At 46.1% G+C, this 27,637-nt stretch overlaps 1 protein-coding gene across 2 annotated transcripts in view; it reads right to left on the reverse strand.

Annotated features, from left to right (window-relative positions):
• Window positions 1–4,381: 4,381 nt before the first annotated feature.
• fbln5 (fibulin 5) overlaps window positions 4,382–27,637 on the reverse strand; it is a 98,428-nt gene continuing 75,172 nt past the window's right edge. Inside the window, exons 8-11 of one of the 2 annotated variants that reach the window (XM_038774536.1) lie at window positions 12,335–12,457; window positions 9,961–10,087; window positions 9,624–9,819; window positions 4,382–6,021 (exon numbers count right to left, since the gene is read on the reverse strand). In XM_038774536.1, the coding sequence (XP_038630464.1) occupies window positions 5,860–6,021; window positions 9,624–9,819; window positions 9,961–10,087; window positions 12,335–12,457 (608 nt within the window). In that variant the 3' untranslated portion in view covers window positions 4,382–5,859. The remainder of the gene's footprint in view (window positions 6,022–9,623; window positions 9,820–9,960; window positions 10,088–12,334; window positions 12,458–27,637) is intronic. The other variant, XM_038774546.1, reaches the window with a different exon arrangement.

The following is a 27,637-nucleotide window of genomic DNA, read 5'->3' on the forward strand; positions in this document are numbered from 1 at the left end:
CCAAAACAAAAGTTAGGAAAGTCCAAAGTTATGGGAAAAAGAAGAAAACATACCTGAAATAAAAACAGAAAATGCTGGGTTAACCCAGCGGATCAAGGAACCATCTATGGAAAGGAATATGCCTGTTTCTCCTGAGCTTGAGAAGCCAAGCGGCTGTCAACCTACATAAATATCCAGCAACAATAAATAGCTTTGAACCTGTTTAAATCGGCTCCTCACAAGAAATACCCAACAGCAGGGCCAGTCTATCGGCTAAACATTACAATTGTGATCTAATCCGATACTACCCACCACCACCAGCATCTTCAGAAGTTATCGAGGAACATAACAAAAATCGAGTTACCTCAATCCAAGGAATCAATCCTGTCTCTTTAAGATTACAGAATACAGTTTTTCCGAGTTCAGGAGAATAAAATGTTACTTATTTTTGTTCACAGTACTTAATATGTAAAATATACATATTTAGAATTTTTAAAAACATATTTGGATTTTGACAATCTCATCCATAAACTGTTAAATATCCAAAAGTAGGCAAAATATTTACACTTCTGACACTGAACTTACCCGTTTATCATTTATTCCTCAACACCTTTCTCGACCTCATTCATCATAAACTTTTCCTTTGTTCTACTCAGTCCTTAAAATGTGATTTATGTTATTCATTGCTAAAAATGCGATCCGCTGGTAGACCCAGTAATATTAATTGCTGCGCTTGAGAGGTCAGGGACTTCACACTAGCTTTAAAGTTCAAATTGAAAGATGTCTCCAAGTGGATTTTTTTTTGTCCCGGGCATTTTCTGTGCAAGGATGTGGCTGCTGGTTTTTGAATTCAATGTAGTGTATTGAAAATTGCATTGTGCATTTTGGCCACTTGAGACTACCGTCCACACATGTACCAGCAGAGGGAGTCTGCTAGTAATAAATAATAAAGGGTCCATGTTTAACAGTTCATGCAGTTCTAATTCTCATTGTCTTTAGCTGATTATATAACTGTTTCTGTCCCAAGAAATTCACAACATATGGACGATTACTCCCAGAAGACATATTAATTAAGGAATCCATGAGTGGTCTTCTACTGTCCTAGAGCATTCAAGAAATCAAGTGCTGGGGGAAGGCCATTCAAATCAAGTTAAGTAGGAAGGAAGTATAAATGGGCTTTTTAGGATGGCAGGGTTTTCCTTCCCACCATCCAAAGAGTGGGTGGCAAATGCATCCCTGCCAACACTGGCTGTGCCATATCTATTCATCTCTATTTATCTGCAGATGGGACTTCGCCCCTGATGTGGGAGGAAGTTCCCCCTCAGAGAGCTGCTGGTCAAAGTGATTGATAACTGTTGATAGAAGCACTCTCCCACCATCCTTCCTGCCCGATACCTGAACAGGGTCACTTTCTGGGCTTTCCCCATTTCCCTACACTCCCCCCACCGACCTGAGAATTGCGGCTGGACAGGAAACAGGGTGACCTGCCCTCCCCCAAAAAACCTGCCAGCAGGAACGTAAAATTCTGCTCATGGTGCTAAAGCCACCAGTGGTGAAGCTGAAGACCAAGGAATCTGAGTAGACTCGATGCTATTTCAAGCCAATTCAGAGCAGCACTCAACAAAACTAATAAATTGCTGAATTACGTAAGCTTAAATAATGAACCCGAGTCAAAGGAAATAATGATAAAGTTGTATAGTTCTCTAGTCAGACCATCCAGTCCTGGTTGGTAAGTGTTGGTTGAGTGTTGGAGGCAATAAGGAGATTGGTTGACTCTCAGGCTAAAATTTTCCAGCCCCTCCCACCGATGGGATTTTCCAGTCGTACCCAAGACAATGGACGTTTGAATGACTCGCCACATTTTCTGGCCCTGCCCCGCCCAAATTACAGTGTCAGAGTCAGAGTGCCTGAGTAATGGGTAAGGAATGGATAAACTTTGATTTTACACCACAGAAAGGATCTTTTAGGGATGTAAAGAATTGTTTAGGCTATACAAAACGTTTACTCGAAATATTGCTTTAAATTAAACTGTGGAAGTAATTCTAGGGAGTCACATGTTGATCCTGGTAAAATAACTGGCATCAGGCAATGTCTCTTTATTCTTCTTCACGCAAAGTACAATCAGTGTGTGGAATGGACTCAGATAGAGGGATATGGACCAAATGCAGGCAAGTGGGACTAGCTTAGTGATAGAAACTGGGCAGCATGGACAAGCTGGGCCAAAGGGACCGTTTCCATGTTGTAAACATCTATGACTGTCTATGATTCTATGGCGCAGTGTACAACAAAACCTCTGAAATCAATTCATAAACAAAGAGGAATGTTCGGAACTCTATGGTTGGACAAAATAAGATGGACCAAATATCCTTACACAGCTTGTGAATGGAGAAATTCAGCTGTCCTGAGAAATTCATCACAATGGTTTTACAGTCCATGTGTCCTGTATGATGGTGAGTCTTCTAACCAATTTCCAGTCATTAATCAAATAGAACAATGGTGCACGCTCGCACCAACCCTCTTTTCCTCTGCCCTGCTCTCCGATACACCTTCCATGATGGTGAAATCAAATATTACATGCTCAGTAAGCTGCTCAGTCTGAGAGGACGCCAGGCAAAGACTAGGATCGCCATGGATATTCTTTGCGATTTCCTGTTTGCCAATGACTGTCACCTGGCTGCCAGTTTAGAGCAGTGCATGCAACGTAGCATGGACCCGTTCTCCAAATCATGCCACAACTTTGTCCTTACCATCAGCTGAAGTAATGTACAGCCTGCTCCAGGAAAGCTCCATCTCGAGCCCATGTTTTCAGTCCATGGCCAGAGTCTGTCAGCAGTGGATAAGTTCACTTATCTCAGCAACTCTCCAACGAGACACATCTAAAAATTTCCAAAGCAAGTGCAGCCTCTGCTTTACATGTGTGAGGCTTGGACTGTGTATCATGTCAAAACAGCTCAGCCACTGTCACTTGAACTGCCTTCGGAAGCTTCTGGAAATCAAGTGGCAGGACAAAAAGGCCAGAGACTGAGGTGCTCACCCACGCTGGCATGCCAAGCATCCTCACCATAATGAGACAGTCACAAGTCAGTTGGACTGGCCATGTCTGACACTCACTTACCAAAGAGAATCATCAATGGGGAGCTTGAACGTAGGCTGTGCTCTCAAGGTGATCAACGGAAGCAATACAAGAAGACTGTGAGGGTTTTGCTTTGGCATTTTGATATTAAACTCGAGGCTCAGGAGTAGCTCGCCCATGATCGCTGCACCTGACATGGTCAAATAAAAGAAGGGTGCGACCTCGTTCGAAAGCCAGTATTTATCAGAGGCAGAGAGAAAATGTGAGGAGTGGAGACCCAAGCCAGCCACTCATCCAAACCTCAATCATCTGCAGAATCTTGTCTGTTTTCAGCGGAACCTTCTAGACTGGCATTGGCAGCCACCCACGTACCCACTGGAACCCCAACAAACACCACAGATGCTGAACATGGTGAGATTTGCCTCAAAGGACGAACAAGAAAGAAGAAACTGTGAATTAGAACAGTCTTTTTTGCTGTTAACCCCATTGTCACCAGCCCAAATCCAATTCACAAAGGACCCTTGTAATCAGCAGAAAGAAGATTGCCATTTAACCGGGCAAAGCTGGTTTAGTATTCAGGTCTTTTGGCTAAAACTGCAATGTTTTACTGCTCTACATGTACCACCTGAGCCCCTTTTATCTAAATTCCCAGCTGAGAAGATTCACAAACTGGAATCATTCCAAATTATATTGGCTGGACAGCCGTGATGGGCTGAGTTTTTCTGGCACTACCATTGAAATGAACACACTTCAATATCAGTAAGAAGGGCCTTAGGTACAACCATGGTGTTTGAAAACAGGAATTCCCTGCTTGCACTAGAGTGTCTGGATGACTCAAGGGAATAAGGTTCCCTTGGCAACAGATATAAACAGTAACTGATGGCTGGGGGAGTGTTGCAAGAATATGAACGTCAGAAACCATGCTCGTGATTCTTGGGCATTTATACTTTCATCTGAGAAGGTGTTTCAGCCTCTAACACATTCCCAACTGTCCTTTTATTAACAATATATATACTGTTTCATGAGCTCAGCTGAGCTAAATAGACATCCCCGGGGAAAGGATTGATTTAACTAAATTAATATGTACATAGTCCAATGACTATCTTAATGACTTTAGAATTTAGGTCACTTTTCAATACCACTCGAACAATGTACAATAAAGATAGCTATTTGCCTCGAAGCCCTTTATGAGTCAACACTCAGGTGACCATGGAGTCAGTTTCCTGAGGGATGAATTTGATTCTTGGTAAAAGGCGGTTCTTAATTCACGGATTAAAATAGACACTGTAGTTTCAAAGAAAAAGTAACTAGTCACTTGGAGACAATGGGTGTCGGTTTGAAGTTTTACTGAACAAAGTGACCACACTGTATTTGTATAACACTGGTTTCCTGGTGTGGTGTTATATCTGATACATTTACATTAGACACTTATTAAATAGGACTATCATATTCCAAAGAAATTACCTGCAGAACAATCGCATGGAGCGTAGTATTGTCCGATAATTGTATCAGTGGACACTCATTTTCAGTATTTCTCTTCCCACATTTCATTTATAGACATAGGGAAGATATTTGGTCTATTCTGCCCTTTGGAAGACTGTCCGATTAGCCCCACTGACCCCCTGTCCTTTCCCCAAAGTCTGAGAAGGTTATTTTTTCAGTATTTATCTAATCCCTTCGATATTTACCACTGAATCTGGCTTCCACCCCACCCCCCACCCCCCCGCTTTCAGTTGACGTATTCCAGATCTAAACAACTTGCTGACTAAAAATAATTCTCCTCATCTCCCCACAAGCTTTTTTTTTTAATGTTATTTTATAACTCATTTGAGTATTCATAATAATGGGTAAAATATTTCTTGCTCAGAAGAAAATGGCATTAATGCATCCCGAGGGTATGATAAAACATTATACTGCGGAGATTTGGGACCTACAATTGCTTTCATATGTAAAGTAGATTATAGCTTGCCAAAACAGCCTTTAACTGGAGCCAAAGTCAGTATTTTGTAGATTATACCACAGGAGCGCAACCATGGTGGTGGTGGGGAGATTGGGAATGGTGGTTGGGTTGAGGAGGGGTTGCGGTTTGCTGGGGGAGGGGCACGATTGTGGGAGTACGCCCTCACAAGCTATGGGTAATGTTCTGTTCCACTCATTCCGAATAACTGAATGAATTCTTGTGAGCACATCCCAGCCTTGTGGCATCAACTACCAAGAGAAAATGGACATCAATGTCAAGGGATTACCATCGCTATTAAGTTCCCTTCCTAGCTGCACAGCTCTGGGACATATATCACCATGATCTCCTGACTGCTGGGCCAAAATCCTGGACTTTCCCACCTGATGACATTAGGATTGCACCTTGACCATAAGGATTGTAATGGCTTAACCAGAAGGTTCATGACCACCTTCTCTGGGCACCAAATGATGGACATTAGATGTGGCCTTGCCAGCATTGCCCAAAACCCAAACAGTGAATATATATGGGTGTTCCTCCAATTCTTCATACATGGTCCCTCTTCCTGTATAGACTGCTCCAAACAACGACCAAGCACATCGCAATGCCTTACTGAATATACAGCAGCTTCAAGGCTTTACATTTCTATTTATGGGTTGTTATACAATATCTCTGATGTAGCCAGACAAGAAAAAGCAGACAGAATTAAGAATCTAAACAGTTGCAACGCATTACCAAAAGCATCCTTCCGCCTTAATGACATCAATGAAACATTCACTCATTAAAACAAACATAGCTGAGTAACCTATCAAACATCGAACCCCAGCACCCCCCCCGGAAAATCAGGGGTTTAAAATTTGTACTCGGATACAAAGATAGTCAGTCTGATCACGGAACTGCCTCGAAAGTTGATGACGGTGTTCACTGTGACCATTTCGAGATCCAGTACGATGTCACGCGGCCCGCTGACTGGACGGGTCATCACCACAGTGGCACTCACGGGCCCAGTTTGCTATGGGTTTGAGAAGAGGGCACAAAGTAAAAATAGCTTATTATTTAAGGGGGTCAGTAATCATTGCTCATTTTAATTGACTACTGTGTCCTTGACAACGCACTCTTTGACGACACCCATGGATTAACATTTCACTCAACACATAATTAAACATTCATGTAAGCCTGTCGGTTAGCTCTGCTGGCTGGACAGCTGGTTTGTGATATGGAGCGGGTGCCAACAGCGCAGGTTCAATTCCCGTACCGGCTGAGGTTATTCCTAAAGGTTCCGCCTTCTTAACCTTGCCCACCCCTCACCTGAGGTGTGGTGACCCTCAAGATAAATCACCCCCAGTCAGCTCTCAAAGGGGAGAACAACCTATGGCCCTCTGGGACTGTGGCTGCATTTGCCTCCAAGAGTATTTGCCCTTACTGTCACTGGCTGTGTTTTGGGAATGAGGAGATGGCTGTTTCGGAAGGAAGATTCAATGAAATATGCCTCTGCAGCCAGTATGGTTGTGTTTGGACCAACTGTCAGAGTGGCTATCCTTGGCTCGGTCAGGAGGTAAATCCACCCTAAATTCTCCCAGGAGCTGACTTTCGTCAACTGGCCAGAATTTGGTGCAAGCTTTGCCAAAATAATGATGTGCCAGCAGCATACTAAATCCGGGGTTCTTATTCACAGCACCAGGTTTGGACATGAGGGCAGGATTGTCCGATCTGTTTGTGGCAGACCAGCCAAATGTGGCTTTCAGAGGGATTGGAAGATCCCGGCGGTGAGCAGGGCTGGAAAATCCCAGCCTGGGTCGCCAACTGCTGTTGAACATATTCTTCACTATTCCATCGAATGAGTGCCTGCCTTCAACTGCACCCATCACCACCACCACCCTAAACCACCCCCCATCTGTCCCTGCAGTCAAACAAATTTTTATTGAAATTAAAACTCCTTTAGTTTTACTTCTGTGATTTGTCTTCCTGAAATTTAAAAACATTTATTCATGGAGATATTGGTGTCGCTGGCTGGGCCAGCATTTATTGCCCATTCCTGAGGGTATTTAAGGTATCCACGTTGCTGTGGACCTGGAGTCACATTTAGGCCAGACCAGGTAAGGACAACAGATTTTATGAAGGGAAAGTCATGCTTGATAAACTTGCTAGAGTTCTTTGAGGATATAACCAGTAAGGTGGATAATGGGGAACCTGTGGATGTGGTATATCTAGACTTCCAGATGGCATTTGAGAAGGTGCCAGATAAAAGATTGATCCAGAAGGTGAGATCGCAGAGGTTTGGGGTAGAGTACTAAATTGGATTGAGAATAGGTTGACTGACAGAAAGCAGAGAGTCGGGTTAAATGGGTCCTTCTCTGGCTGGCGAACTGTAACTAGTGGGGTGCTGCAGGGTTCATTCCTCGGACCTCAACTGTTTACAATCTATATAAATGATCTGCAAGAAGGGACAGAGTGTGACAAAGCAAAATTTGTGGATGATACTAAAACAGGTGAGAAAGCAGGCAGTGAAGAGGAGATACAGATTTTACAGATGGATATAGATAGGGTAGGAGATTGTCCACAATTTGGCAGATGGAGTTAAACGTGGGTAAATGTGAGGTTATCCACTTTGACTGCAAAAATAGTCAGGCAACTTATTACCTAAATGGAAAGCAGATTCAAAATGCATTTGGGCAGAGGGATCTGGGTGTCTTTGTTGATGAATCGCAGAAAGTCACTATGCAGGTACAACATATAAGATAAGTAAATTAAATGTTAGCATTTATTGCAAAAGGAGTGGAGTATAAAAGTAGAGATGTATTGTTGCAATTGTATAGGGTGTTGGTGAGACCTCATCTGGAGTACTGTGTCCAGTTTTGGTCTCCTTATTTGTTGAAGGATGTGGTGGTATTTGTAGCAATTCAGAGGAGGTTCACCAGATTTGATTCCGGGGATGATGGGGTTGACGTATGAGGAGAAGTTGAACAGTTTAGGCTAATACTCGCTGGAATTTAGAAGGATGAGAGGGGATCTGATCGAGACATATAAAATACTAAAAGGGACTGATAAAGTAAATGTAGACTAAATGTTCCCCCTTGTGGACAAGAGGCCACAGCTATAGGTTGAGAGGCGGTAGATTTAAAACTGAGATGAGGAGGTACTACTTCTCACAGAGGGTGGCGAATTTGTGGAATTCACTGTCCCATTGAGCGATGGAGTCCGAATCATTAAATGGTTTCTAGAGGGAGATAGATATATTTCTGACAAATAAAAACAGGTTAAAGGGTTATCGGGGAAAAGGTAGGGAGGTGGCTTTGAGATCAGGAAGAGATCAGCCATGATCTGATTGAATGGGCAGGCTCGAAGGCTGAATTACCTACTTGTGCTCCAAATTCCTATGTTCCTATTTCTTTCCCTACAGGGCGTTAGTGGAACAGATAGGTTTTTATGACAATCAACAATGGTCCAGATTTTTAACAAATTCAGATTTCACCATCTGCCGTGGTGGGATTTGAACCCAGGTCCGCAGAGCATTAACCAGGGTCTCTGGATACGAGTACAGCAACAATACAACTAAACCGAAAGAGAAAACGCTGGAAAATCTCAGCAGGTCTGGAAGCATCTGTAGGAAGAGAAAAGAGCTAATGTTTTAACTCCGATGACTCTTTGTCAAAGTCTCTTTCGTTTCAGATTCCAGCATCCGCAGCAATTTGCTTTTAATACAACAAAATCACTGTCTACCCTTAGTGCTACTCCCAGCAGTGTTGAGGAGGCCATCTTCGATTCCTGAAAACTCTGCATCATTTGCCAGCCTATTTGGCATTATTTGCCCTCTTAAGGCCACCAGTTGGCATGGGGGCAGGAAACCCATCCGCAAGCCTTCTCGCCCCGGATTTAATTGGCACAGAAGCAGGAAGGCGGTGGGGTCCCCCACTGGCACACCTCCACCTGACTAAGAGCACCACGCCCCCTAATCTCCAACCTGCGCAGGTGAGGGCATTAAACTCTGCCCTCAGTGTGAAGAAGGAGCAAAATCCAGTCTTGAATGGACCTGGAATTCAGAGAGACTCAGAAGTTGAGAAGAATTAGCCACATCAGCACTGGAGGGATTATGGTGAATCTATGATTCTATGAAACCCCAGCTGCTTGAGGTGACTTGAGCAACATGGGAGACAGTTCCACAAGTACAGAAAAATAGTGAGGCCAAGAATGCTGATGGACAAAAGGTCAAAGAGTGGAGCCATATTAAGGGAGAAGGTTGATTGGACTTACAAAGGACGTAAAGAAATAATATTTGAAAAATTGAAAGAAACAAGGTAAGTATTGGGGTAAATTCTCTGTCCCACCCACAGCGGGTAACGTTACGGGCGGGAGGGATAATCTGAGAGACCATTTAAAAGACCGTTGACTTCGGGTGGGAATTTCTGGTCTTGGGCTAAGAACAACCGAAACATCCCACCCAAAAAAGCCAATATGGGATATGTTTACACCAAACTCAACTTAAATTAAGCTTGTCGTGCCTATTTCAGAAATACTTGACTCGGCTAATACTCCCAAAACATTTTTTTTTTGGTTGGATAATCAGATACTGTCCTTCAGCATTGTCAAGCATAACTACAGAAGCTGAGGACTTACCCTCATGTAGAACTCTCTGCCATCATTCCCAGATTTGATCTGGAAGATGTAGTAGGCACCTGGATAACGCGACGTGGCCTGCATTTGGAAGATGTCTGAGGGCACGTTCCTTCCTGACACAATGTCCATGTGTTTGTACAAAATGGTGAATGGCTGTTCTGTGCAGCCTGGATTTTCTCCATGACACATACAGTGACTGCAACACAAGTATGGAGGTAATATGTCAGTGCATGGTTTTCACCACAAGGTGTTCCGTGACCTATAAATCAATTAAGTCAACTATTTCTCCATTGGTTAGTTTCCACTTTACAGTGTTGAGGTTCTCCACAGTACTTACTTTTCATTCAACTGTATATAAGGATCTTGACAATTCACTTTATCCAGGCATTTGTATCCTCCTGGAGTGTTGTAGCAGTTCTGCTGCACTGTGCATGTGTGATTAACGGCCTCACACTCATTAATATCTAACAAACAGAGAAATATTTAGACATATTGTTTGCGCACGGTCTCTATCATAGTTCAAGCAATGAGATTTTCCTCCTCCAGTAAATGTTAACTGGGTGTATCCCTGGACATTTAATCACATGATCTTTCTGTTCAATCACCACACCCATACATTCTCACTACTGTTGACCCAACACATCCATCTTCCAGAACCCTGCCTCCTCGTAGAAAGCAGATGCTCCTAATTGGATGACCTGGGCTCAATCATGCAGACTTTCTTTGCCCAACTCCCATCTCCAATGTTTTTAAAACTAATTAAAGAAAATAATTTTTGAGAAAGATGACCAAAGGGAATTTGTTCACGGCAACATCCTGGGGGATAACCATTCATTCTTGAGGCTCCAGGGCAATCTTAGGCAGGTTGGCAACCTGAACTGGGAGGGGTTTCAGGACAAATGGCACTTTAAACCTCGTCACAGTTGACACTAGACATTGTGCCGTGGAGACTGTAGATTGAAGTCATTGCATTTACGCGTGGGGATATTGACCATTCCTGAGGGCATTTTAGAGTCAACCACACTTCTGTGGGTCTGGAGTCACATATAGGCCAGACCTGGTAAGGACAACAGATTTCCTTCCTTAAGGATATTAATGAGCCAGATGGGTTTTGATGACAATCGCTGATGGCTTCATGGTCATGTTTAGACTTTTAATTCCAGATTTTTATTGAATTCAAATTTCACCATCTGCCTTGGCGAGGTTCAAAACCGCGACCCCAGAGCATGACTCAGGGTCTCTGGATTACTAGTCCAGTGACCGAGCAAAACTAGCAAGCCATCCAGTTCAAGGGTAATTAGTGATTGGCAACAAATTGTTAGCGACACCCATATCCCAACAAATAATCTTTTTGAACTTTCCCAAATTGTAGTCCATGGAGTGAGACACTGCCCCAACAAGGAACTTCTCTACTCATGGTACGAAAGCAAAACTGACAAACGTAAGCGTGCCCTGTGTATGTGAGTATGTTTGTTTGTGTGCGGAGTTCAGGGTTTTGGAGACAGGCTGGATGAGGGAGAGATGGGAAAATTGAGGGGTAAGGTGTTGGGAGGTAAGCCTAATGTATTCCTGCCACAAGGGAATATTCCCAGAGGCAGGAATGGCAGGGACTCAACTGCAGACTTAGTTAACTGGCTGACGTACAGTCTGCCAGCATTTTGCCAGTGTCTGACTGGGCCCCTGCCGCAAGGGGAGTCTGCCAACTGCATCGAGGTGGTATCCCAACAATTTCCAGGCAGCGGAAACTTGGTCCCAGCGGTTTCATCCCCCGACAAAGAGGCCCCCAGCACCAATGCAACAACTGGAGGGGTTACGCTACCGATCAACAGGGCCTGCCTGGCCACAGCACTGAAATAAAATGATCCACTCGCCTGTGGGGGTGCTGCAGTATGGAGTAACCATTGTAACCTCTCAGTCACCTCTCGGGGTGGCGCCACTAAGGTTACCGGGCTGCCAGCCCTCTGACTGGGCTGGCAGCTCGGAGAGGCAGCCCACTGTCCTGAATGAGTGAGACAGCTGACGTGACCCTGCTGCCCTCCCACACATACTCAGCCCTAGCTTCCGACATCAGAACGTTTGCCCTAGTGTCAAAATCCGGGCCTTATTTTTCCTTTCTGCTGAGTCCTGGCGAGGCCGTGTGCCAATCTTCACAAGTTGAGGCAAGCCACAGGTCAGATTCAATACAATCAAAGAATATTTCATTAGAATTCATCACATTGTCCAAATGTGTTGAGCAGCATGGATGTGTGCAGGCATGGTATGACAGAAGGAGGCCATTCACATTTCCTCAACTACAATGTGTACTAAACTAAAACTCTAAAAATAACCCATCAGGTTTCAAGCCTCGAAGCATTTTGTTTGATGTGAAAGGGACTATTGATAAATAAAGGGTGTGGCATGTAACTCGCAGGAGGAAATGTGAAACGTGGCCCCATTAAACAGCCTGGGAACCTTCCAGTAAACTGTGGGCCTCTGCTGCTGCTTGCGTGGCTACGGGGTGATGAATGAGCTCAACAATGGAAGACAAGGATTGGAAGAAAAGGTTGTCTGACAGCTCCTCCTTAAAACCATGATTAATTTCCCTTTTAGTCCCATGGCATAGTGCCTCGTTGTACAATAGGAGCTAGTAGCAAGAGTGGCCTTCAAGTGAAACACAAGCGGAGAATATGGCCTTTGCTAAAGTTCTAGTGAGTTAGCCAGCTCCACTTTACCTTGGCAGCTCCTGTTGTCACTGTACATTGTGTAACCCTCAGGGCAGATACAGAAGTAATCGCCTGGCTCATTCACACACCGGTGCTGGCAAAGGAAATCTGAGAAACTGCACTCATTGATATCTAGAAACGAGAACAGATATCTGGGTTAGAAACAGGAAACAGAGCAGTGTTGTGTCAAGCTTCCTAGCTTTAACAATTGGTTGCTTTTCTGCCGCACTCTTATATTTTATATCTTATATTCTTATATTAGGGGCTGGTTTAGCACATGGCTAAATCGCTGGCTTTGAAAGCAGACCAAGGCAGGTCAGCAGCACGGTTCAATTGCCGTACCAGCCTCCCCGAACAGGCTCCGGAATGTGGCGACGAGGGGCTTTTCACAGTAACTTCATTTGAAGCCTACTTGTGACACTAAGCATTTTTCATTTGTTACGTACTGATGACGTATTTACTCCGTTCAAAAATGTAACAATATGTTTTGCTTTGTGCGTAAAGTTAAAAAAAAGTATTTCATTAAAACTTTATTATAACCAGTTGAACTTAAAAAAAACATTACTTAATGCCACGGGACCGTAATGCTCCCGGGACTGTGCTGACAATGTCCAAACTGAAAACAGATTGGAGTCTTACAAATTCAGCGCAAGACATCTTAGTGTGCTGGCTCGCACACAAGTCGGAGATGGGGAAGGCCAATTTGGTCATTCCAGGTCTCATGTTTTTGTGAAAATTTGTATATGTTTATTGGCCTGATCACGCAACATTGTAATTAGAGTCAGGGAACTAGGGTTAAATGCAGCTTTCGAAGTAAATTCAGGCAGAGTTTCACTTTCATGGAAACACTTACAAAGAAAAACAAATACAATAATGAGGCACGATTTTCCCTCAGGGCGGAAATCCAGAGGTTAGAACTGTTTGCAGGTCCCGAGCGCACCCTGAGGGATGGGAAGGAGGGAGGGAAACAGTAATGCATTGTGATTTTCATTGGGGTGGGCAGTTAATAGCCAATTGGTGGTCAGGCGACGTCCATTTAAAGATGGCAGGAAGGATCTCGAAGATGGAGGGCTAATCAGAGGCCTTCTACCTTGGATGGATCAACACACTGCAATGGAAGGTGTATAAAGGGGAGGGTACCTCAAAATATTGATTCCTTCTCTCCCAAATTTTTTAACTTACACTTGATCTTGTAGCCAGACCACCAGTGAGGGAAGGAACCACTCCATAATCGGCCTTTGGCTCCTCCTACAACCAGGCAGGCACAGAGGATCTCAGGCTCTGCCTGCAGTGTTATCCACATCGCAAGCTCCTTAAAACCCCACCATCCCTTCCCAGTCTCCAGGCAGCTAAACTACTCCCCGTCGTCTGAAAAATTCTAGTCAGGCTCCTTTATTTTGCCTCAATAAATGGCCTAGCCAGCGATGCCCACATCCTGTGAAGTGAATTTTTTAAAATTAGGCTCTTAATAAGCTATCTGTTTTATTCAATTGTTCTCTGTTTGATTATGAGAGTCTGGTACCTGATCTACGTTCATTGTGCTTCATTTGTTTAAGCCATGCTGAGGACTCAGAGCAAAATAAACATAAAAGCTGATAGATGATCCGGGATAAGCATGGAGCAGACACAAAAGGAGGTGGTGGCACAGAGGTAATGTCATTGGACTAATCATCTCTTGGCCCAGGTTACTGCTCTGTAACCATGGCAGCTGGTGGCATCTGCATTCAATGGATAAAATATGGAATATAAAGCTAGTCTCGGTAATGGTGACCATGACAACTATCTGGCTCACTAATGTCCCTAAAGAAATGGCATCTGCCATCCTTACCCGGGTCTGGCCTACTTGTGATTCCAGACCCACAACAATTAATTGACTCTTAACTGTGCTCCGAAATGGCCTCAGTTCAGGAATACTTAGGGTTGGGCTACAAATGTTGGCCATGCCCACATCCCATGAAAGAATGCATTAAAAAATAATCTTTTACAAACAGGGCTTCCGGTGACGGGATGTGTTGAGCAGATGCAGGAAAGGTGGCTCTTCTAGTCAGAATAGCCCACCAGAACCAGGAAGGAAACATCCCCTCACCCTCTCCAATCGAAACACAAAGGGCAATGCTGAATGATAGCAGCTCCACAGGCCACAAGGAGGCAAAAAAAGCAGCAGAAGCCAGGAGAAGCGAACGAACAAGATGGCGGACGCACGAGGTGAAGAAACTCCAGTCACACCTGAAAGAGAGGCACCAACAGCTGCACATGGAGCTCCCCCTGGCCAGAGGGCAGATGGAAGAAGTTCCTCACCAGGAAGCTCAGGGAGATCAAAGAGGAAATCAAGTCAGACATAAAGGCAGCTATCGAGACTTGCGGTGACGGTGATGTGCTGAGCGGAACACACATCAGGTGGCTTTCCTGTCCACCAGAACTAAAAGAGACATTTTTAGAAGAATTTGGCCCGAGAAATCAACAGAAAACAACCCCAATGGAGGAAAAGAAGCAACGGAGAGGAAGATGCCAGCGAATGGGAGCTCGAGAGGCCGGCGAGAGGGCAGAACTGGCGGAAAGAGCCACGAGCAACGGGCGGATGAGCCAGTGGACCCACGAGATGAGGGGGAAGCCTCGGCTGCCCAAGAACGGGGGAGACTGGCAACCTGGCGCATCAGCAACAGCCTCCCCCTTCCCACCAGGAGATGGATGGAGGACCATCCTAAAGAAGGAGCTGCCACCATGAAGAAGGTGATTAGAATCAAGATCCAGATGGTGGTGAAGGTGGTGGTGACGGAGGCGATGGTCTCCCTACAACGTATGATCGACGGTCTGGGAAAGAAAGTGGAGGGGCAAGAGAAGACGATTCAAGACCTCAAGAGAGCCTCGATGGACCAGAGCAACAGGATTGTCGCTCTGGAGCAGAGGTGAAAAGGTTGGTGGTGGCCCAGGAGAGCTTGAAGGGAAAGGTCGAGGACCCAGGAACCAGGTCATATGAATTGTGGGCCTGCGGAAGGCATCGAGGGCAGAGACCCAACACACTATATGCTGGGCAACTTAATTGGGAGGGACAGCTTTCCCAACCCAACCACCCCCCACTCCCCACCCCTCCCCCGGCCCCAGAACTCGACAGGGCACACGGGTCACTCAGACCGAAGCCCAAGGCGGAGGAGCAGCAGAGAGCGATCACAGCGAAGCTGCACTGATACCAGTATCGGGAAAGGATCCTGCAGCATCTGACAGAGGCACAGGATGAAACAGTTCCACGATTGACTGGATATGCCAGTTATAGGGGAGGACAGGCGGGGTGGAGCTGGAAGCACCAATAGACCTGGTTTAGCAGGGGCTGGTTTAGCACATTGTGCTAAATCGCTGGCTTTTAAAGCAGACCAAGGCAGGCCAGCAGCACGGTTCAATTCCCGTACCAGCCTCCCCGAACAGGCGGCAGAATGTGGTGACTAGGGGCTTTTCACAGTAACTTCATTGAAGCCTACTCGTGACAATAAGCAATTTTCATTTCACCTGTGAGAAATCATGGAGAGCGTCAGCTCCATGCAGGCGGGGAAGGTGCCAGGGTCCGACAGGTTCCCGGCGGACTTCTATAAAAAATATGCGCCGATCCTGACCCCACACCTAAGGGACATGTTCGCAGACTTGCTGCCGAGGGGCACCTTGCTGATATCGCTGATAACCAAAAAAGACAAATACCTGATGAAATGCGGATCGTACAGACTCATTTCACTACTCAATGCGGATGTGAAGATACTGGCAAATGTCCTGGCCAAAAAGCTGGAGAACTGCATACCTGAGGTGATCACAGAGGACCAGACGGGCTTTGTCAAGGGTAGGCAGCTTACTGCAAACATCAGGCGGCTGATGAACGTAACAATGGTGCCCCCTCCCCCCCCCCCCCCCCCCCCCAAACCGGAGATGATCATCTCTCTGGATGCAGAAACACCTTTGACAGAGTCAAGTGGAAGTATCTCTTTGAGGTAGTGGAGCAGTTTGGGTTGGGAGCAGGGTTCACCTCCTGTGTGAAAATCCTGTACAGCGCCCCCCAAGACGAGCGTTCAAACCAACATCACCGGCTCTGAATACGTCCAGCTGCACAGCGGCACAAGGCAGAGATGCCTGTTGTCCCTTCTCCTGTTCGCCCTGGCAATCGATCCACGATTGCACTCAGAATGGCGACAAATTGGAAGGAGATCCAGAGAGGAGCACAGAGTCTCGCTGGATGTGGATGACCTGCTCCTCTACATCTCGGACACCCAAAACCGCATGGAGGGGATCATGATGCTCCTGAAAGAGTTTGGAGCGTTCTCAGGATACAAACTCAACCTGAGCAAAGTGAAATCGCCTCAGTGAACCCGCAAAGGGGGGAGTGGCAGACGCTAGAAGGGCTGCAGTTCAAACAAGCCCAAAACAAATTCCGCTACCTGGGGATCTAAATCACCGCCGACTGGACATGGATCCACAAATGGAACGTAACAAGTCTGGTGGAGGAAATAAAGAAGGACTTGCAGAGGTGGGACACACTCCCACTCTCCCTGGCAGGGAGACGATCAAGATGAACAGGTTGCCCAGGTTCCTCTTCCTGTTCAGATCCATCCTGATTTACATCCCCAAGGCCTTTTTTAACAGACAAAATGATCGTGGCATTTGTGTGTGTGTGCGTGTGTGTGGACCAAAAAAGTCCTGCTAATAAAAAGAAGCATGGAGGGCCTTGCCTTCCCACACCTGCAATACTACCACTGGGCGGCCACAGCAGAAAGAGTATGGGGATGAGAAAGGGAGCCGGAAGCAGAATAGGTAACCATGGAGAGCTCCTGCAGAGGAAAGTCCCACCGAGCCCTTGCCATGACAGCGCTCCCATCCCCACCAGCCCAGCACTCAACAAGCCCAGTGGTAATAGCCACACTCCGAACATGGAACCAGCGAAGGCAACACTTCGGCCTGACCGGAATGTCCGCCATCACCTCCATCTGCAACAGTCACAGGTTTGCGCCAACCACAGTGGGTGCCACCTTCAAAAGCTGGAGACAGGGGGACATTGACAGTTAGTGACCTTGACACGGACGACAGACCAGCGACGCTCAATGAACTGACGGAGAGATTTCAACTGCCTAAAGGGAACAAACTACACACACATAGATCAAAAAATCCCTCCGTAAGGAAACAATGATGTAGCCATGGATGCCGGAACACTGACTGGTAGAGGAGCTGTTGGATGCGGGAAACTGAGGGAGGGGGAACTGCGGGGACCTGTATGGGTGACTGTTAGAGGAGGGGGAACTGCGGGGACCTGTATGGGTGACTGTTAGAGGAGGCACGCTCCCCACTGGACGAGACAAATGCAAGTTGTTGTACTTTTGTATTCGGGAGGTGGTCATCTAACAAAATGCTGATGGTTGACTTGGCATTTCTTTTCCTGAAAAGGCACATTTTAGTCTCAAAGAAATAAATTCTATGTGTACAGAGCTAAGTAGGCGATCCTGCGGTGTAGTGGGTGACACCCCGGGTGGGATTCTGCAGGAATCGGCAGGGCAGGCACCTCTGGCGCCAAGGAGTGGCGTGAACCACTCCAGCAGCGGGCCGCCCCAATTCTGCACTTTCAGGGGCGAGGCCGGCACCGGGGTGGTTTGTGCTGCGCCGGCCAGCGGGGAAGGGGCTTGGTGCCACGCCAACTGGTGCCGAAGGGCCTCCACCGGCCGGCGCAAGTTGGCCCATGCGCGGGAGCGCCAGCATGTGCTGGCGTCATCCCAGCGCATGCGCGGGGGGGGTTCATCTCTGCGTCGGCCATAGCAGAGGACGACAGCGGCCTATGCGGAAGAATAGAGTGCCTCCAGGGCACAGGCCCGCCCGCAGATCGGTGGGCCCCGATCACGGGCCAGGCCACCGTGGGGGCACCTCCATGGGGCAGATCCCCCCGCGCTCCCCCGAGGACCCCGGAGGTCGCCCGAACAGCCAGGTCCTGCCGGTAAGTACCTACCCTAATTCACAACGGCGGGACCAACCGAAAACAGGCGGCCACTCGGCCCATTGCGGGCCGGAGAATCGCCGGAGGGGCGGTGCCAGCGGCCGCCGACCGGCGCGGCTCCCGCCCCCGCCAAATCCCCGGCGCGGGAGAATCCAGCAGCTGGTGGGGGCGGGACTCACGCTGCCGCCCCTCCCCCCGCCCCCGGCGATTCTCCGACCCGGCAGGGGGTCAGAGAATCCCCCCCCCCCCTCCCCCCCTCTTCTGAGCCAAAAGCTCTGTGTTCAACTCCCACCCCAGGACTCGATGGCCCAGGGGGTCTGCGGACAAGCAGGTTGTGCACCAACTTGCAAAATCCATCCAAAGCATGCCTGGGGCAGGTGGTAAGAGTGGGAGAGACTTCTGGTCAGCCATGCTTGATGCGGAGTGGCATTCTTCAAGCCATAAGCCCCTGGCGACAGGCTAGTGGCCTGTTTCAGGAAGAATCTCACTGTGGGAGCAGATGAAAGTCTGTCTTGTGCCCCTTGAGGTGCAGGAAGGGAATCAGCAACAGTGCATACCTACACCTGCAAGTAACTGTTTTCTGAATGGCCGTGGTTTCACCTTTCTCCCACAGTATCACCTTGTACTTTTGTGATAAGTAAGCAGCGAATGCTCCTGACAATTCAAAATTTAATGCTGGAATATATTTGAAACATGTCATCATTTGAATTGCAAGAACTTGGGCTGAATGATTCGATAATTTAAATGAAGTGACTTTCATAACCATAATTATATAGTAACCATAAAACCATTGATAACCATAATTACATAACTATAATTATATTCCAAGCCAGGACACGAGACAGGTCAAAGTCACAATTTAACTCAAAAGTATTAATATTACTTTTTAAAAATACCCTTCATAAAAACTAGATTTATTTTTTTAAACACAAATTTGTGCAATAGGGTCATGATCTGTGCCCGAGTGAAGAAAATCTGAGGTTTCCTGCAAATGATGAGCACTGTTACAAAGAGGCCACAAGGTGGCGGTCTTCAGCATTATGGCCTCAGTTGCTGGAGGCTCAGGCAGTTGCCCATTCCGACTCCCCTTTGCTCTGATTGCTTTGACATTGTTTCAAAATCAGAGGCAAAATGTCAACCTTTCTGTTTCTTCTATTTGCTCTCATGGTCTGGCCCCTGATTTAGGTCCCTGTTTGCTCTGTTTTTACAATGCCAGGGTGGAAACTTTCTGCTTTGGTCAACCATGGTGGGTTGGAAGGAACTAGGATTCAGGGCCAGGGGTGGGCGAGGAGATGGGAAATCTCCGCCCAGCCATGGGCTAGTGGGCACCGCTCCGGTTTTGCCGATTGAGACCTTCGGCTTTCCGTCAGAGGTACTCTAAATTTATTTTTAAAAAGAGTGTTAACAAGCAGAGGGATCTGGGTGTACAGATCCACCGGTCACTGAAAGTGGCAACGCAGTTGGAGAAGGTATTCAAGAAGGTATACGCCATACTTTAGGGGCAGCATGGTAGCATTGTGGATAGCACAATTGCTTCACAGCTCCAGGGTCCCAGGTTCGATTCCGGCTTGGGTCACTGTCTGTGCGGAGTCTGCACATCCTCCCCGTGTGTGCGTGGGTTTCCTCCGGGTGCTCCGGTTTCCTCCCACAGTCCAAAGATGTGCAGGTTAGGTGGATTGGCCATGATAAATTGCCCTTAGTGACCAAAATTGCCCTGAGTGTTGGGTGGGGTTGCTGGGTTATGGAGATAGGGTGGAGGTGTTGACCTTGGGTAGGGTGCTCTTTCCAAGAGCCGGTGCAGACTCAATGGGCTGAATGGCCTCCTTCTGCACTGTAACTTCTAATTCTATGATACTTGCCTTCATTGGCTAGAGAATTGAGTTTAAAAATTGGCAAGTCATGTTGCAGCTTTATAGAACCTTAGTTAAGCCACACTTGGAATGTAGTGTTTCAATTCTGGTCGCCACACTACGAAAAGGATGTGGAGGCTTTGGAGAGCGTTCAGTATAGGCTTACCAGGATGTTGCCTGGTATGGAGGGCAATAGCTGTGATGAGAGATTGGATAAACTCGTTTTGTTCTCACTGGAACAACGAAGGGTTGAGGGGCGACCTGATAGAGGTCTACAAAATTATGAGGGGCACGGACAGAGTGGATAGTCAGAGACTTTTTCCCCAGGGTTGAGGAGTCAATCACTATGGGACATAGATTTAACGTGCGAGGGTCAAAGTTTAGAGGAGATGTGCGAGGGAAGCATTTTACACAGAGAGTAGTGGGTGCCTGGAACTCGCTGCCGGAGGAGGTGGTGGAAGCAGGTACGATAGTGATGTTTAAGAGACATCTTGACACATACATTAATAGGATGGGAATACAGGAAAAAGGACCCCGGAAGTGTAGAAGGTTTTAGGTTAGACAGGCAGCATGGTCGGCGCAGGCTTGGAAGGCCGAAGGGCCTGTTCCTGTGCTGTATTTTCTTTGTTCTTTGTTGTTCTTGGATACTTACATGAGGGAGAATGGACTATCGGGCTATGCTGATTGGGTTGGCTGAGATGGGAGGAGACTCATGTAGAGTATAAACAATCAATGTGGACAGTTGACTTCTTCCACACTGTGAAGTCTATATGGAATTCTATGTAGCTGCGAAACTAAGGGAATACCTTCAAGGAAGGGGGCAAAAATTGGACAACAAAAACACCCTGCATCGAAGGAATACATTAAATACATTACTACTTATTGACATATTTGTTCTTGGACTGTAATTTACCGGTGGGTTATGCAGAGAACAATTCAACAAAGGTGTGTACAGTAACACATTCAGTTGGGACTGGCATTTGTGGAGATTAAGCAGTGCATAACAAAATGCGCTGGAGGGGTCTGTTAGTCACTGTTGTTCAACCTCTCTGAGACATGGCATCACTTTTTCTGTGCGTATTCTTTTATTTGATTCCGACCGATGAATAACAGTTTCCTGCTGTGAACCAAACTCCACTACACTGTTTCACAGTTGGTTGGCTCCATACGCCCAAAACTTACCTTAAACCCCACAGTAGCAGAACACCGAAAAACGCTCATTTCAGTCAACGCTGCTCATTTCTTGGAAAGCACTGTTACGCACGCCAGTAAAAACTTTGTTTTTAAGGAGTTCAGCTCATTCTAATAGCGAGCTAAACTGGACATTATCCTTGTGTGACGTCAAGTGCCAGTAACCCTGCTCTCACCTTTCGGTCATTGGTTCCATTCTCACTCTCAAGACTTAAACACATAATTTAAGATGACATTTGGACGTGCGACACTGAGGGACTGCTGCACTGTCAGATGAGCTACCTTTCAGTTGCGACATTAAACCGAGGCCCTTTTTGACCTCCGGGGGATACAAAAGACCCCGTGACATTATTTGAAACAAAGCCAGGGTTCATATCTCCGGTATCCTTCAATTAACATTAGTTTTTTTTAAAAACAGCTTCTCTGCTTATTGCTGACATGGGATCTTCCTGTGCGCAAATTGGCTGTCACATTTCTTACATCAGCACGTTGAGTTGAAAAGTGTACAGTAAGAAGTCTTACAACATCAGGTTAAAGTCCGACAGGTTTGTTTCGAATCACTAGCTTTCGGAGCACTGCTCCTTCCTCAGGTGAATTGTGCTCATTCACCTGAGGAAGGAGCTGCACTCCAAAAGCTAGTGATTTGAAACAAACCTGTTGGATTTTAACCTGATGTTGTAAAACGTCTTACTGTGCCCACCCCAATCCAATGGCGGCATCTCCACATCTTGAAAAATGTAGTTCACAGGCTGCACAGATCCTGAGGAGGTGGTATAAAGTTATGAAGGGAATAGATAAGATAGATGCGGGAGGTTGTTTCCACTAGTGGGTGAAATCAGAACTAGCAGGCATAGCCTCAAAATAAGGGGAAGTAGATTTAGGACTGAGTTTAGGAGGAACTTCTTCACCCAAAAGGTTGTGAATCTGGAATTCCCTGCCCAGTGAAGCAGTTGAGGCTCCTTCATTAAATGTTTTCAAGTTAAAGATAGATAGTTTTTTGAAGAATAAAGGAATAAAGGGTTATGGTGTTCGGGCAGGAAAGTGGAGCTGAGTCCACAAAAGATCAGCCATGATCTCATTGAATGGCAGAGCAGGCTCGAAGGGCCAGATGGCCTACTCCTGCACCTAGTCCTTATGTTCTTATGTTACACAAATGCAAGTCTCCCTTTCTTTAAGATTGCACGCTAGATGTAACATGTCACATCAGGACTACATTCTCAGTTGGTTGTGCAGCTACCAAGTTCCAGGGATGGAGCGAGAAGGAACAAGCTGTTCTTCTACTTTACTTTCCAATTAACGCTGTTCCTTTAACTGGCTCATACCACGTCCCTGCGCAGACATTAATCTGAATATCAAACTGTAGCTCATCTCACACCTCTCCTCAGTTCTGTTTGTATTGATTCCAATTGGGAGGTGTGAATCACTGTCTTCTATTATACACAGGCTGATCCCCCACAATGGAAAATATACATTTCATTATTTACCTCTTTAACATTCTTTGCTTTTTGGACATCAGTCATTATGCTGCTTTCCTTAAAGCTTTAGCTGCAGGCTGTTACACTTAATCCTTGCTGTGAAAATCCGTTTGAAAGATCAATCCACTGGAAAGATTAATCACTGATGTTAACCCTCTTTGTGTTTTGTCAGATTTCTTTGTGGGCATTTGCAACTTTATTTTGTTTAAACCCCGCAAGTGCCGATGGCCCCATTCAGGGCAGCCAAAGAGTGATCACACCTCACAGCGATGGAAGCAGAATGAATATCGATATGCAGTGACTAACCCAGTATTATTAACGACTGTTCCGCATGCCTGGGTGCAGTACCTCCTCCAGATCAGCGCCTTCAATAATACATCGGCAGCACTTTTCCAAACAAAAGACGTCTCCTTGTTAAAGAATTTCCGCAAAGGATTAGGAGGTTGTTGCTGTTCTTTGTTTTTTGTTCTTTCAGGGTGGTGAAGGTTGTAATGTTAACAAAGAACAGCAAGCAGTATTTAAAAAACAAAGCTAATTTGTTACACTGCACTGAATTAGATTCGAACATATTACTAAGGAATTAGTTCAGTAAAGATTACACTACGCATCTACAATACTTAAATAAGCTATCAGTTAAACTACCTCACACCTACTCTGTCTCTACTTCTCTTGCTCTCTCCTGCTCTCTCCCACTCTCTCTGAGAAGTCAAAGAGGCATGTGATATTTATATGGTTGCTCTATAGCACCATCTAGTGATTAGAGTACATTACACTAACCTTTTATGTACTCTACAATATCCACATATTGTGACAGCTGTCGGAGGAGCACATTCTCCTGACGCCTCAGCAACCACAATCCAGCTGTTGCACACAAGACCACTCCACCGCAGTTACAAGTGTTTTGATGCAAGGCTGCAGGAAAAGAAGAAACTCCCTCCTATATTAGGAGGGGGGAAGTTGGGAATAAGGTCTGTTCAGTGCAGAGGGAGCTTTACTCTGGACCTGGTCGCTCACAGGTTGGGCTGAGCATGTGCAATTACTGACAATGAGTGGTACACATTGGAAAATGTTCCATTCTTCAGCAACAACATCCCTGAAGTGAACTAATACACCAGAAAAAAAAAATCATCCTCTACACTGGGGAGACTAAACGCAGACTGGGTGACCGCTTTGCGGACGACCTTCTCTCCGCCCACAAGCATAACTCCAACCTTGGGAAGCACGGTAGCATGGTGGATGGCACAATTGAATCGCAGCTCCAGGGTCCCAGGTTCGATTCCGGCTTGGGTCACTGTCTGTGCGGAGTCTGCACCTCCTCCCCGTGTGTGCGTGGGTTTCCTCCGGGTGCTCCGGTTTCCTCCCACAGTCCAAAGATGTGCAGCTTAGGTGGATTGGCCGTGGTAAATTGCCCTTAGGGTTCAAAATTGCCCTTAGTGTTGGGTGGGGTTACTGGGTTATGGGGATAGGGTGGATGTGTTGACCTTGGGTAGGGTGCTCTTTCCGGGAGCCGGTGCGGACTCGATGGGCCGAGTGGCCTCCTTCTGCACTGTAAATTCTATGATTATCTAGGAACCTTCCCATCACTTTCCATTTCAACTCAGCATCTTGCTCCCATGTCCATCCTGGGCCTGTTGCAATGCGCCAGTGATAAATAATGCAAACTGGAAGAAGAGCACCTCTGGCGGGTTTCCCTGCCGGTGGGATTCTCCGCTTTGCCGGCGCCCGGGGGTTTCCCGACGGCGTGGGACTGCCGCCAATGGGAAATCCCATTGACCGTCCGGCATAACGGAGAATCCCACCGGTGGGTCGAGGCAGAAATGTAGCGCTGCAGGGCGGAGAATCCAGTCCCTCATCTTCCGATTAGGCTTTCTGGACTCAACATTCAGCTCAACAACTTTAGACGATGAACTTTCCCTTCATCTGCCCCCCCCCCCCCCCCACCCCACCCTTTTTGTAGTTTGTTGCTTGTTGTTTTTCAGTTCCCTTGGCCTGCCCCAATAAACCACCACCCCTTTCCCACATGTCCACCAGTCTCTTGTTGTTCGCTTTAACTCCCATTAACACATTAACAGCCAACTTACCTTTTTCCCACTATTAACACTCTTCATCCCTTACTGGCACCATAAACACTCCCTTTTGTCTCATGCTCATGACACCTTTGTCAATGTTTCCTTTGCCCCAACCTATCCCTGTTCTATTCTGCCTCACCTCCTCCTCCCACCTTTCCTACTGTATAATTCATCATATTTCTACCGATCTTCAGCTCTGTCAAATGACTCGAAACATTAACTCTGCTTCCCTTGTCACAGATGCAGCCAGACCTGCTGAGTTTATCCAACATTTTCTGTTTTATTTATGATTTTAAAGTAATGGGTACTGATGGGAAAGCACTTTAAAACCTTTGATTTGTCAGATGTGGACACACCCTCGTGGAACAATGAGGTTCAAAGCATTAGGGAGAATATTAGTGAGTTAGAGATATTTGAAATCTTCATACTTTTATTTACATAAAGAGGTAATCAGCACGGGCATAAATGTGTAACTTAAATACCAAATAATATCACAGTCTCTTCCGTATAAAATAGTTGCCTCCCAGATTGAGGTCATTATCATATATGTGCCGGCCTTTTGCAAGAACAACTCAGATAGTCCCTCTCTCCTGCCCTCTCCCTGTAGCCTGACCAATTGTTTCTCCTCAGGAGTTTATCCAAGTTCCCTTTGAATGCTACAACTGAACCTTTTTCCACCACACCCTCAGGCAGTGCATCCCAGATCCCAAAGACTGAAACACCTGGGCCCGAATCCATAAAGACAAATAGGCACTTAATTTGATACCCCCTGGCACAAGGGGGAGGGGGAGAAAGCGACAATAAATATCAAGTAAAAGTTAAACATATGGCCAAGAAGGATGGCCAAATACAGTCAATAAGTCCCTCATCCCAGGAACCATTCTCAAAAACCTTTCCTGCATCTCTCTCATCCCGCCACAACTGGGGAAAGTGCGGGCCCCGGAACTGGACACAATACTCCAGCTGAGGCGACACCAGCGTTTTAAACAGATCCGCCATTTTGTGCCCTGCCTGTATTTACAAAGCCCAGGATCCTGCATCAGATTTTAACCCCTTTCTCAATGTGTCCGCCCATCTTCAATAATTTCTCCACATTAACATCCAATACCTGTAAGCGAATAGAACTTTAAAACACAAATTTATTTCATTGTTCGCACCCATTTTGTTCGCTAATTATAAATTGTAACTGCAAACTGGAGTTAAGTGACCTTTTTTAAACCAAGTCCACACTTTCAGTCATAACAGCCTCTGTGTAATTTGTTATTTCAAGCAAATTGCAGCCTAACTGTGGGATACAATTCAAAAAATGTCTCATTTGTGACAGGAAATGACTTAATACAAATTAATATTTCATTTGGAATTCAAGCTGGATAAAAAGAATTTAACTGTTGCAGCATTGTTTCTCTTTCCAGCGGATGACAAATTTATCACTTGTTTTATATTAATGTTAAATTCTTCAACACAGTGCAACTTGTGGCTTCGGGTGATATGTACTCCAGTTAATGGCAGCTGTAGGACACTTGGGCCTTGATTAGGGAGCCTCCACCCCCATCCTAACCCCCCCTCACTCTTCGTAATTTGGTAAAATGTTCCAATTATCTAAATTCATTCCAATTGAAGAAAACCTGGTCGAATACGCAGACGGAGTTGGAACAAACATCCCCTTTTTCCAGTAATCGTCTCATCTCTCCTGAAGACCCCATAGAATAGAAATCATAAATTTGTGAATTAGTGCAGAGCGGGTGATCGGGACACCATTGAACCATTGGCGCCATGACCTTGACATTGGGCCTTTTCTCCATTATCCACCATAATCCCGCATTTTTGTTCATCTACCATACCCTTTCCAAGCCTACCTCCTAGCTCCAAGGAGCCACTCACAGCATATGACTATCCTGTTGGAAGCAGACCTAATCAATTTGAATTTATAGATGCAAGGGCTTGTCAGGCAAGATGAGAAAGTGAGCAGATATCAAGGCATTGATTGGTCATGTTAAAAACTATTGCTGAGTTGATTATCTATACACCGCTTCATTTATCCGTGCTAAAGTATGTCTCACCAGAGGACTAGTTAGAAGTAGGGTGATAATGCTGACGAAAATGGACTATTGGACTTCAGTAAGGCCTTTGACAAGGTCCCTCATGATAGACCGGTACAAAAGGTGAAGTCACACGGGATCAAGGGTGAGCTGGCAAGGTGGATACAGAACTGGCTAGGTCATAGAAGGCAGAGAGTAGCAATGGAAGGGTGCTTTTCTAATTGGAGGGCTGTGACTAGTGGTGTTCCGCAGGGATCAGTGCTGGGACCTTTGCTGTTTGTAGTATATATAAATGATTTGGAGGAAAATGTAACTGGTCTGATTAGTATGTTTGCAGACGACACAAAGGTTGGTGGAATTGCGGATAGCGATGAGGACCGTCAGAGGATACAGCAGGATTTAGATCGTTTGGAGACTTGGGCGGAGAGATGGTAGATGGAGTTTAATCCGGACAAATGTGAGGTAATGCATTTTGGAAGGTCTAATGCAGGTGGAGAATATACAGTGAATGGTAGAACCCTCAAGAGTATTGACAGTCAGAGAGATCTAGGTGTACAGGTCCACAGGTCACTGAAAGGGGCAACACAGGTCAAGAAGGCATATGGCATTGCGTATAGGAATTGGCAAGTCATGGTGCAGTTGTATAGAACCTTAGTTAGGCCACACTTGGAGCATAGTGTTCAATTCTGGTCGCCACACTACCAGAAGGATGTGGAGGCTTTAGAGAAGGTG

Source organism: Scyliorhinus canicula, chromosome 2, assembly GCF_902713615.1.
Source record: "Scyliorhinus canicula chromosome 2, sScyCan1.1, whole genome shotgun sequence".
Lineage (NCBI taxonomy): Eukaryota > Metazoa > Chordata > Chondrichthyes > Carcharhiniformes > Scyliorhinidae > Scyliorhinus > Scyliorhinus canicula.